Genomic DNA, 13,059 nt, shown 5'->3' with positions numbered 1-13,059 from the left:
CTACTGGCCCTTGAGCTCTCCCTCTTACTGCCTGTATGCCCTTGGGCAAATCAGTGGACCTCTCTGAGCTTGGTTTTGTAATCTATAAAACAAGTGATAATAATACTAACTTTACAGAATCAAATGAGATAATCCCTGTAAAGTGGTTGGCATATGGTGTTCCCTCACAGCTTTAATTCCCTCACAATATAGTGGCTCAGCAGCATGAGAACACTTACTTCTAGAAAAGGAAATACAGTCAAACCTCATTTCTTGAAAGTCTCCCATCTCAAACAATTGGGTTCTCATCCAAGTTGTTCACAGAAAAAAAATGTCTCAGTTTTCAAACTGACAACCCTTTCAAGCTGATACCTCAGCATGACAAAAAGCTGCTCTCAGGCAACAAACTAAGGAGAGAATGCTTTTGTTGCTGGTGAAATCAAAGATTAGCACAATTTTAAAACAGAAAGAGGCCTTCAAGAGTGCTAATGTTGCTAAGGTTAGGAAGAGGGAGTATGGTTGATCTAGAAGAGATACTTGTGTTTGCCAGAGGAGACACTTGGAGGGCAGCAGGAGTGTGGACATATGATCTCTGTACTGTGAGCCTGGATAACAGGAATTTAACTTTGCTTTCATCATTTGGGATACCTTGGGATTTCATTATGAAATGCTGGACTCCTGGATATACTGGATGACCTTGTTCTTGGGGGGCTGCTGTAGCGGTTCTTATTTATTTTGAGAATCTGGTGCTGAGGAAACAAATACTCTGTTTTGAAAGTTCTATAGAAATTGTCCCCCACAAGTCTGAATTCCTAATAGTTTCTCTGGTATATATGAATCAGTTGGGGAATAGAAAGTTATTAAAGTGAACAGGTTTCTAGCCCTGAGCAGTGGTTAAGAGTGTTGGCCCGAGTACCAAAGGGTCTTGGGTTCAATTCCCAGTCAAGGGCATGTGCCTGGGTTGCTAGTTCAATCTGTATCCTGGTCAGGGCACCTGCAGGAGGCAACCAGTTGATGTCTCTCTCACATCATGTTTCTCTCTCACGCTCTCTCTCTTCCACTCTTTCTAAAAAATCAATGGAAATATCCTAGTGTGATGATTAACAAAACAAAAAAGTGAACAAGTTTCTAAAAGACCAGTTAGACCACAGGGGTGTGTGAAGAGGGCCTGTTCTAAGATCTGAAGAGAGGCAGCCTGCCAGAGAGGAGGTTCCAGCCTCAGTAAGGGGTGAGGGGAAGGGTAGGAGTTGAACGAATGACAAAGGAAGGAAATATGGGGTGGGAATCCCTGCATCAGCCTAAATTGACTCCACCACTGGGATTCAGATCTCTCTGTGTATACCAGAAGCTCATAGGGTGGGCCAATTGGAGCCTATGTGTTTGAAGAACCGGGAAGCATCCTGAGAAGACCAAGCCAATCAGACATGTCTGTCTCTAACACTTCCTTCCACATTCTCACTCTCAGATGATGACCTTGCTTTCTGATTGTGAAATAATTAAAGCATTTACCATTCACACCACATCTACCCTCTAACCAGCATCTGTACACAAATATTCAGCTTTTCCCTTCTATTACTGTGTTACCATAGCACAGTATCCAAATACTGTATAACTTACTGTCCGAGTTCCCCTCTGAATCTTAGTTACGAGAGGGTAATGAGTTTTGTCTTTTTTATACACTGATACATATCTGGTACCTACAGCAGTGTTTAGCATGTAAGTGTTGAACACATACTTAAATGAACACTGGCTACTAGACCAGCAGGCAGGAGTATAGAGAAATGTTTCTCCAGAGAAACTTACCTCTCCTTCCAAGAGAAAAGCCTTATCCACCTGGACAGGGAATTTTTCAGGCCTCAGGAAAAAGTGAGAGGGCCCAGCTGGGCCTGTGTCACTCCTTACTAGGTAAAAGGAATAAAGTAGGGAAACCTAGTCCCAGGGAAGCAAAGAAAAGGGAGGGGGAAAAGTGGGCACCAAGGCCTGTCTTGCCTGTAAATAGAACAACTCCGATGTTACTTGCCATTTGGGACTTAAAGGGGCTAAATATATTTGGTGCAACATCAGACATGTTCTTGTGTTAAACTCTAGCATCGAGAATCAAAGGAAAAAAAATATATATAATCAAAGGAGAAAAAAATCGTAAAAATGCTCTGGTAAGACATTTCCACAAATAGGAGGCCACCTTTTAAAAATGTTTATGAAAGAAACACGAGTATTCCATGGGAACAGAATTTGAAATCCATAAAGACTTCAATCTCCTATTGAGCCAAGAATGAGAGGCCCAGAAAAGGGAAGTTTTGTCCAAGGTCATTCAGCAAATCCGTAGGGGTTGTGATGAACCCTGTACCCTTTAAACTATTATCTCCACTAACTGAAAAATATTTTGAGGACACTGTGCCATCTCCAAGGTCCTTCTAAATTACCTGCGGAGGATGACCCCCTGGAAAGGCTGGTCAGCGCTCCCCTAAGACTTGGCGGCCAGCCATCCCCCACCTTCGGAGTTCTGGGCGGAAGGAGGCTAGTAGGGAGGTTCTTTCGCCAACTTCACACCTTTCAGAGCCCGACCTGGCCTAGCCCGGCTGAGCCCCGTGGCCCAGTTCCAGGCAGCAGACTGCACCTCGGCAGCCAGCCCCCAGCGCGAGGCCAGCGGGGGCCCACGCGGAGGCCACACCCGCGAGGGCAGCTCCCAGGCTGTTGGAAACCTTAGGGGGAATGGCGTCCGGGAGGCGCGTGGGCGGCAGGTCAGTCCCGAGTCCCTGCACGACCCCCGACCTTCTAACTGGGGCGCGCTTCCCGGGAAGGGATGGCTCGGGCCGCCCCGACCTGTCAGCTGGTGGGGGTCTCCCTGGCGGGAAGGCGCCCCAGCCCCGCGGCGTCTGCGCCCCGGAAAGACATGCCAGCGTCTCAAAGCTTTGCCGACCGAGGCTGCCCCCAAAGGGTCCCTGCGCTCCCGGGTCCCCCGGGTCCAAGCGTAGGTCGGGCAGCCGCCGCGCAGCCTCGGGCCCTGCGCACCCGGAACAGTTTCCGGGGCGGAGGCTTTTAGGGGCCGACCCGGCGCGGCGGGTGACGCGGAGGCTCGGACGGAAGTGCGGGCGGAGGCGCCCGAGCCGGAGCCGGTCTGGGGGCCCGGGCTGTGGGGCCGCTCAGTGTGGCCGCGATGGCGACTCCGTGGGGAGGCCTCCTGCGTCTCGGCTCCTCGCTCAGCCTGTCCTGCCTGGCGCTGTCGGTGCTGCTGCTGGTCCGGACGGCAGACGCCGCCAAGGTGAGTCCCGCCCAGCCGCGCTCCGCGAGCTCCTCCCCTGCCTCCCGCCCGCGGGGTCTCTCCACCTGCTCCTCGCCCCGTTCCTCTCTCAGCCGCGACCGGCGTCTCCTGGCCGCGCAGCCCCGGCAGCCCCCACCCATCACCCTCCTGCCTTGACAGCCCGACCGTCACCCTCTCCCCACCCCCCGCCCCGCTCCGCTCCCATCTCCGGCCCTGACGGCGCTCTCCTCTTTCCCGCCCAGATGCCCCGCCTGCCCCGCCTGGGCAGTGCCCACAGCCTGGGCAGCAGCCCCTCCACCTCCTCGGCATTTCCCTTCCCGGCCCCTAAGCACCCACCCAAGCTTTATAACCTTTTCGATTCTGGGAGCCTTTAACGTCAGCTTTCCACCCTTACGCTCTGCCGGCCTACCAGCACCCCCAACAGCCCCGTCCCCAGGCCAAAAGGATGGAAAGTCTCCTTCCCTCCGAGGTCTTCCCTCTCAGGAACGAAGCCATTTGTGGGAACTTGCCTCACCTGGCAGCCTTCCTTCCAAAAGGACTTACGGAGCCCTCACCAGCCTAATATCCTCCCTCACCCAGATCCCTCCAGGGCCTCTCAAGCCCTTTCTTGCTTTCTCTGTAACTGATCATTTTGTGGGAAAGGGAGGATCCAAACTACAGGAGAGATGAGGATGTGGCCTTCTCCCCGGCTCCATTTCATGGCCCTTCTGATCCCTCATGCTGCTTTCTAGCCTCACTCCTGTTCCTACTGTCCAGACCTGACCTGGCCCCATGCACACTTGTGCTTCCTCCTTGATGAGCTAGATTGTTATTGGGGAAAACAGAAGGAATTCATGTTAATGAGATGGGAAAACAGAATTGGCGCTGGCATTTCTTTTTTTTTTTTTTTTTAACCGACGCTCTATCCACTAAGCCAAACCGATTTCGGCTGGCATTTCTTTTTTAAAAAAAATAGTAGCTTTATAACATCTTTAAATATAAAGGGAAAGACACATCACAGGCAGACAGATGGGGGTTTTGATTGGGGTTCTTGCTCAGGGATTCTTGTTGAACTCTTCCCTACCTTCCACCAGAAACAGGAACAGCAGCATGTCTCCTGACTTTCAAAACATTGCTGGCACCCTCTGCATATCTCTTGTCATCACTTTAGGTAGGGTATTGCAATCTTGTATTTATTTGTCAGTCTCCTTTCCTAGGGCACATCCTAATTACAGGCAGGAACCAGACCTTATACTTATCTGAACCACCTCATTGAGCAAAGGTCTGGCACCAAGCAAATGCTCACTAAATGGTTGCTGGATGAATGAATGAATTATCAACAACTCAGCCAGACATACCATATCTAAGAGCAGGGGGCCTGGTCCTCTGGGACTAAGGGGCCACTACCTCTCAGGTAGACTTCCCCTTTGCTGAGGAAGGATCTTCTACTCCCCCTCAATTCCTATATTAGTCACCTCTTTCTCCACCTCTTGAAATTTCCTTTATCCACAGTTGTCCTCTCTGTAGGGAGTAGAAGCAAAGTTTCCTGCAAAGGGTAGACCAAACTGATCTCAGCTATACGCAAGCTGCTTCCTTTATGTACTTGCTTTCTAATTGTAGCTGAGTGCCTCTAAAACTTCAGCCCTTCTATAGGACTCTGGCCCAACTGCTTCTGTCCATATCAATCAATGCCTTTCTACCAAAGCATGGAAGAATGTGGATAGAAGAATGGAGACTTGGTTTTTGTTTTGCTTTTTTAGTAATTTTTAGTTTGATTCCTCCCAATCGTTTTATAATCAACATTCTTATTTGTAGACATGTAGAGAGCGCCTGGGAAGGCACATGGACATTTCTTTAGTTATTGTCAGCTGAATCCAGTGGCGTTGGCACCCCCATGTCCTGGAAACACACTTTGCCAGAGGCAGGAGTGTTGTCAGCTTGACCTTCAGCCCAGGTGCCTGGGGGTGGGTTTTGTTATTTAAATCCACCCAAGCACCAGGAATGAATACTACTTGGGCCCACCCAAGAATGCACCTAATCTCCTTTGTCTTGACTTATAGTAAAACTTCCTGTTTTTTGCTGTTTAAAATAAACATGCTGTGTTGGCTCTGGGTCCCTGTCCCTGTCCCTATCCCTGCCCCAGCCCCAGCTTTTTCCTTCTATCTCTGTGTCTGTCTCTTTCATTTTCTCAATCCCCAGCAGCCCCTACTCAGGAACCAGGTCGCTCTCTAGCCACACTGGACTCGGAAAAGAGAGAAATATCCACATAGACACAGCTATCCATGTATCATATATTTCTACTGACAGGTAGATGGTGATAACATTAGCACAATTTGAGTATTATCTGACCCATGAATGTTATTAATCAGTTACAGGTTAAGTACTATTATTTTAAACTGACTTTATGTAATATTTAATGAATTCATTCGCATTACCAAAAAGAACATGTATCTCTCAAAGTTATTTAAAGTTTTAAGTGAATGGTTTTAGAATGTTTGGTAGGGGGTGCGTAACAAAATGTATATGGTGCATATAAAAAAATATTGATGATAGCTCGGCCAGTGTGTTTCAGTGGCTGAAAGTGGACCCATGAACCAGGAGGTCATAGTTGGGTTCCAGGTCAAGGCACATGCCCCTGTTGTGGGCTCAGTCCCCAGTAGGGGGCGTGCACCAGGCAGCTGATCAATGAGTCTCATCATTGATGTTTCTCTTTCTCTCCCTTCCTCTCTCTGAAATAAATAAAAACTTAAAAAAAAATAGATAACCTGTCAACAAGCTCTATACTAAGTTTCCATTTTGGTTACAGAATTCGGAGGATGTTCGGTGTAAATGTATTTGTCCTCCCTATAAAGATATTCCTGGACATATTTATAATAGGAACATATCCCAAAAAGATTGGTAAGTATTCTTGATTGCTTAATTACCTGTCAGATTTCTTTCTGTGGTTGTCACTGTTCGCGCAGAATGTTCATTCAGTGTTTTGTTTTCTTTTTAAGTATTTCTTTCTAAGCAAAAGTGTCAAATTCCATTTCCATTTGAAAAAGTGAGAGTAAGACCCTGAGTGTAAGATGTTAGCCTAAAGTAATATAGCAAAAACTCTAAGCCCCAGATAGGGTGGGTTTTCTATGGAGATGGGGCAGAGTTTGTGCCACCAAAACTTCCTTCCTTTGCCCCCTTAAATTTTGGCCCTCTCTCTTGCTTTTCAGTGAAAGGTAAGCAAGCCTCATTTATCTGGGTTATAATTTCTACAGCTTGTAGGTTCTGGTGATACATTGCCAAATGTAGGAGACTATGTTTAAAAGTGTCAGAGACTCAGGAAGGAATGGGAATGAATCATGTATACCCGTTTCCCAGTTGGTGTGCCATGAATAGGTTATAGGTGTGATATTGATCCATTCAGCTCTCAGGGTAATCAGGCAGGCATGTGATGATTGAGATCCTGACTGGCTAGCCACCAGCAGCCTTCTCTGTTTATCTCAGTGGACCTTGCAAATGATAGCTTTTTCTGCATGTGCCATAAAATGGTTGGGAAACAGCTGTTTCTGTCACAGGATGGATGAGGTCATTCCCATGAACTTGTCATGTTTTATGGTTTGTAACCACAGTAGAAGAATACCAGGATAGGCACAGAAGAGAAATAGCTCCACATGCTGTGCACTTCATATGTACTTTATTTTATAGATAAACAGCCTGCAAAAATTTGAAAGCAAAATTAAATTCGTGCGGTTACAATATTCCAAGCTGACTTGGAAAAAGAAAAGGCAGCATTGGAGCTTGTTTAGTTTTTTTTTTATGTTATTGTCTGTTCTTCTCATTTTGGTTCAATCTGATATTTGGTAAGTATGTTCTTGAGAACTTCTTATGAATGTTCACATTCCACTTAAATTGTCTCATATTGCAAAGTGATTTAGCTATATTCTTATAGGTTTTATAGCAGCAAGTTATTGATATGATATAAAAAAGCTCAAATAAGTTTTAAGTTTTTCCTATAAATTTTCTAAATATATTGAGCACTTACAGTTTATTGTATTAGTAATAAACTATGATGACTATTATTTGAGTGGCAAATGAACTCACTATTCAAGTGGTTAACACTGATCTTTTTCACTGACTTTTCTTATTCTAGATTCAGACAGAACCATATGTCATTCATCCCTGATTATTGGTCAGAAGGGGGAGGTTTGAAAATAAACAGTGGAAACAAGGCATGTTTGGGATTTTTTTTCCTTCCTGCAATTTAGCCATTTACTAAGAATAGGTGTGATATTACCCAGTTGTCACTGACAAAGTTTTTTAATATATTTTATTGATTTTTTATAGAGAGGAAGGGAGAGGGATAGAGAGTTAGAAACATCGATGAGAGAGAAACATTGATCAGCTGCCTCCTGCACACCTCCCACTGGGGATGGGCCCGCAACCAAGGTACATGTCCTTGACCGGAATCGAACCTGGGACCTTTCAGTCCGCAGGCCGACGCTCTATCCACTGAGCCAAACCGGTTAGGGCCTGACAAAGTTTTTAACTGGCAGAAGGGTAGGCAAGTTATGTTATGGCCTTATGAGGCCTCCAATATCCATCTGGCCCTAGATAGACAGGGTGTCCCCCCAAAATGTATACATACTTCATAGCTGATAGGCTCAATTGTTGTTTCTTTCTTTTCAAATTTAACCCTTTGGGATTAATAATTATTCAAAGTGTATATACATTTTTTGGGACACCCTGTATTTACCTTTTGGCCTCCATTGTGCTCAGTTGTTAGCTTTAATTCTTCATTGACTTCTGCTGTGTGACTTAAGAAAAGTTTGAGTTCTCTGGTTTGTGTTTGGGGGGTGATTTAAAGCTAAAAATGTCCTCCCTTTGGCACTAGGGGGAGGTGTTGCCCAGTTCCTAAAGTGGTTGAGTTATGTATCTGGGTTCTGTGTTTACAATGACTGGCCCTTCAGAACCAACCTTCCTGCTTCCTCTCCCACCCAGTATCTCATCATTTAATTAAACTGTATTCTTCAAAAGAAACACGCAATTACTCAGCACTTAGATTCTCAAATAATTCTTAGGTATTGTTACTCAGGCTTCTGAAGTTCAAATAGGAAACTAAATGGGAGATAAGTCTGATATTCCTGAAGTTCAGAGAGATATAGGAGGGCTGACCTAGGATACAGGAGCCCTGGATTTGGATTTGGGTCCTTTTAGCTGGTAGTTTACTCTGTAACCTTGTGCAGGTGACTTCTCTGAAAGTATTGGGCTGGATGAACTCTGATTCTGAGCTAGATACTCCTGTAATGGGATTTAGCTTTCTCTGTCCATTTTATGCCTTCATCCAGCTGGCTACATTCTTAGTCTTCTATCTGTTTGGAACAGATATCACACACTTGTATGTGTGAGTTGTGGGACCTTACCCTTATTTGAAATTCTACCGTTGAAGACTTCTTTTTATTATTATTATTATTATTACACACTACCTTTGTTTAAATTACCCGTTACGTGTAATTGATTGAACTTTTATCATTTATATTGTTTTGGGTTTTCTTTTTAAGCCACAGCAGAAAACAAAACAAAAAGTACGTTTTGATAGGGCAAATGGAAAGAATCAGCCTAGAGCATTGGGTGCCCCCAATGGTGAAAAGAGACAGGAAATTATAGTAGAGTTCTTTTGGCAGCCAGAAATACCCAAGGAAGAGATGCCAAAAGGGAAGAAAATTGCCCAGCAGAAGGCAGGAAGACAGAAAAGTTTGCCTACTTTTGCTGAAGGTGATCAGAGTAATAGGCTTTTATTAGCTGGGGAAAGTAATAGCTTAATTATTTCCTAGAATTGACAGATTTCTGGGAAAATGCTTTTTTTTATAGAATTGCTTTTTCATAAGCCATAAATATGTAGCTTGGAAAATAGAAAATGTCCAACAACAAAAACATTCAGCCTTTTATTTTTGATATACTTCTTCCAAGTAATCACTTTTCATTAAAAAATATGTTTGTTATCCTAATCCTCCTCCTTCATTCTTTTTCAATAGACATTTGCTCATTAAGACAAGTAATTATTTCTTACTGTAGCTTTGAATGTTCCGGTTTCAGAATTTACCAACTGCTATGTGTGATTAGCCATTCACATACCAGACTGCGGCAATTAAGAATGATGTTAGTTGATTCATAAAAGAGATAATCTCATATTTCAACAATGCCCCAGGTCACTTTAAATCATTTATAGCAGTTTTGCTTGGTAACTAAACAAGTTTGAATATGACTTAATCTGCTAAATAGGTTCTGATCCCATTTGGGATTTTTCAGGTACATTATAAACTTCTAACAGTAGCACCTTTGAAAGTAGTTACTATATATGTGTCTTTATGGTTTCTTAGACTTTTAGATCTTACCAAATTGCTGATATCAAAAGAGAAAATTATTGCACTTCCCTTATTGATTATTTGTTCCTTATATTTTTTCATTGGATAAGTTCAGTGATTATTCCGGATTTCAGGAAAGTTTTGATCTGTGAATAGAAAATCCAGCTAGACTTGGGCAGTATTTTATCTTTGTGTTTTTCAGCGATTGCCTTCATGTTGTGGAGCTCATGTCTGTGCGGGAGCCTGACATAGAAGCATACTGTCTGCGCTGTGAATGCAAATATGAGGAAAGAAGCTCTGTAACAATCAAGGTGAAAAACAAAAATCCATCTTTTCTGCTTCTGTAATAGTTCTTGATAGTACTGAGACAAGAAAAATTTTTGACATATGAATTTTATTTTAGTTACTCAAATACTGCTCTCCTGACCACCGACTTTACCTCCTTCCTCATATCCAACCCCCAACCCCAAAGAAACAGTAGGCCTGTTCTCTGCCTGCCTCATTGAGATGCTTTGCGGATTAATTAAGATAAGGTAGATAGGCATGGTATGTGTAATAGCACAAAAGTGCCCTGTGTAATTAGCATATTCCAGAAAAATGTCCCAGCTTCTCTGTGGGTCACATATGCCAGAAGATAGTGAGAATAGCGTGATTAGGCCCTCTTCTTCCTGCCCTCTCAACTCTTAGGAAAAATTATACAAATAGTGACTCGCCTATTCTAGAAACATCACTTCTGGATTTTATGATTTCCTTTCTTTATTTGCTATAAGAAATGGAAGGTGGATCGCTCTGATTACCATTTGGACCTCTAATGAGTTCAATTACTTTATCGTGGTGACTAACGGTTCTCTCCCCAGTTTTTTTTTCTATATGGAGCTTCCCATTCCTTTCCCAAAAAGAGGGCACATGGGAAATCTGGGAATGGTCAGCTATACCAGTTACAAAGATTTCTGGTGTGGTTGAACCTGTGGGAGAGCCCCTGCTCCAGCAGAGTGCTGTCCTATAGAGAAATTCTCACTGTACTTTTTAATTTTAAACAAAAATTTTGATGTATAATTTATATACCCTAAAGTAATTCATTGTAAGTGTACAATTCCATAAATCTTAGCAAATTTTAAACAATTTATAAAAATCTAGATTTAGAACATTCCTAAAACCCCAGAAAGATCTCTCATGTCCATTTACAGTTAGTCCCATTCCTGCCCTCATCCTAGACAGTGGCTGTTCTGCCTTGTGTCTCTACAGGTCTGGACAGTTCATATAATGGAATCATACAGTATGTGGTCTTCTGTGACTGGTTCTTTCATTTAGCATAATGTTTTTGAGGTTTATTCATGTTGTAACATATGTCAGTACTTAATTGCTTTTTATTGCTGAATAGCATTCTGTTATATGAATATATCACATTTTATTTATCAGTTCATCAGTTGATAGACATTTGGATTATTTCCAGATATTTACTATTATGAATAATACTGTCATGAATATCTGCTTACGTGTCTTTGTGTGGCTATGTTTTCCTTTCTTTTGGGTAGATTTATTAGAGAGGTAAGTGTATGTTTAACTTTTAAGAGACTGCCAGATTGTTTTCCAAAGTGATTGTACCATTTTATAATTTCCCCAGCAACATATAAGGGTTCAGTTTCTCCACATCCTTGTCAACATTTGGTATTGTCTGTCTTTAATTAAAGCCATTCTTGGGGATGTCAGCATATGAATTAAGATCTCAAGAAAATCACTAGACTAAAACGTATTTTGTACATCTAACTTGATCTAAAAGAGTATTCTGTTGAAATTCATGTGCATTGCATTTTCTGCTAGGGTTCTTTTATGTTTTCTTGACAGCACTAGGACACCGTATTCAGATGAGAAAGAAAACTGTGCTAGCGGTAGTGATTAGCAGTAAGTGAAAATAGAGTTTTGAAGACTTACAAAAAGATCTCAAAGACAAAATGCTTTTTTCCCTTTTTTCTTTAATACTTTGGTGAAGAGTTGAATTTGTTTCTTATGTTGGAATCTGGTTGATATAGAAATCCTGTATGCTTAGCAGATAGACCAGTCTTCACTGCGGCTTTACTATAGTTATACAGAATTCTGATTCCTTGGCTTGAACAGAGATGTAACTTATTTTCAATTTTCTTTAGGTTACCATTATAATTTATCTGTCCATTTTGGGCCTTCTACTTCTGTACATGGTGTACCTTACTCTGGTTGAGCCCATACTGAAGAGACGCCTATTTGGACACTCACAATTAATACAGAGCGATGACGATGTTGGGGTAAGTTCTCAGCATGCCCTAGCTGACAGATCATCATCATGAAGTAATATAATGTTTATGTACTGGAGCAGATAGTCAACTAGAGAAGCTAAAGACGGTTCTAATTTTAGTATATGTCTCTTTATGAGGAAATTGCTTTGTAAAGCCACAAATATGGTGGTTTAAACTGATGATCTTTAGTGAGTGTGTTATACAAGGCTTTGCTCTTCAGTACCCAGGGTGCAATTTTCATTACCTTTCCCTGTTTACTTTAAGAAAAGCATCTGAGCTAGCTTTCTGCCCACCTGAACACCTTCCTGTTAGCATCACCAAATATCATAGGAGGTAAAGAGGCTTTAGCAAAGGAAAGTATGAAGACCATACTGTCTTTTCTTAATGACATGTAGCTTGATAACCTGCTGGTGTTTTATACACTGAGTGGCCAGATTATTATGATCTCTGAATGCATAATAATCTGGCCACTCAGTGTGTGTGTGTGTGTGTGTGTGTGTGTATTAGAGGCCTGGTGCATGAATTCTTGCATGGATGGGGTCCGGCCAGCCTGGCCAGGGGGAGGGGATATGGACAGTTGGCCGGCTTGCCTGCTGGTCGAACTCCTTGTTGAGGGGACAATTTGCATATTAGCCTTTTATTATATAGGATATACACTAAGTGGCCAGATTATTATGCGTTCAGAGATCAAAATAATCTGGCCACTCAGTGTATATCCTGTTATTCTTCTTAAAAATCTGTGATCTTTAACTCTAGAGAAACATAAAACCATCACTCCAGATTCTCCTCCTATCTTTAAAACACATTTATATTCGTCCATACAGTTGGTATAATCAGTGTATAAATGTTTTGTGATCTGCTTTTTGCGTCAACATCTTTCAAAAATGTCCAGAAAATGACATAGTCCACAAACTTGTTATTCATTTTAACTTAGAGAAATATATTGTTTGTTTTGTTACTATCCTGTTTGGGCTTATTTCCAAATTTTCATTATTACATATATAATTTTTTAGAAATTACTTCTTATTTTGAATTACTTTATTGGACTATGTTCCTTAAAGTGGGTAAAATTCAGTAAAGCTTCAAGAACCAATTCCAAAAGCTAACGCCAGGATGAGCCCTTGCTAACCACAGTCAGAAGCCATTTTACTCTTAAATGGCTTGTGGACCTGTTGGTAAAAGATGGGAAAGTGGATCCTGACTAGATGGCTTGAGTTATATCTACAAACAA

General features: G+C 42.4%; 1 protein-coding gene across 3 annotated transcripts in view; it reads left to right on the top strand.

Moving 5' to 3' along the window:
* The first annotated feature begins 2,844 nt into the window (after window positions 1–2,844).
* Window positions 2,845–13,059, top strand: part of TMEM9B (TMEM9 domain family member B) — a 35,667-nt gene continuing 25,452 nt past the window's right edge. For all 3 annotated transcript variants that reach the window (XM_080641063.1, XM_080641061.1, XM_080641062.1), the window contains exons 1-4: window positions 2,845–3,241; window positions 6,027–6,118; window positions 9,761–9,869; window positions 11,703–11,837. In XM_080641063.1, coding sequence (XP_080497189.1) covers window positions 3,137–3,241; window positions 6,027–6,118; window positions 9,761–9,869; window positions 11,703–11,837 — 441 coding nt within the window. In that variant the 5' untranslated portion in view covers window positions 2,845–3,136. The remainder of the gene's footprint in view (window positions 3,242–6,026; window positions 6,119–9,760; window positions 9,870–11,702; window positions 11,838–13,059) is intronic.

This window comes from Plecotus auritus (assembly GCF_963455305.1).
Source record: "Plecotus auritus genome assembly, chromosome: 9".
NCBI classification, from domain to species: Eukaryota; Metazoa; Chordata; class Mammalia; order Chiroptera; family Vespertilionidae; genus Plecotus; species Plecotus auritus.
Note: the sequence above shows the minus strand (reverse complement) of the source record. Positions and strands in the feature narration are given on the sequence as shown.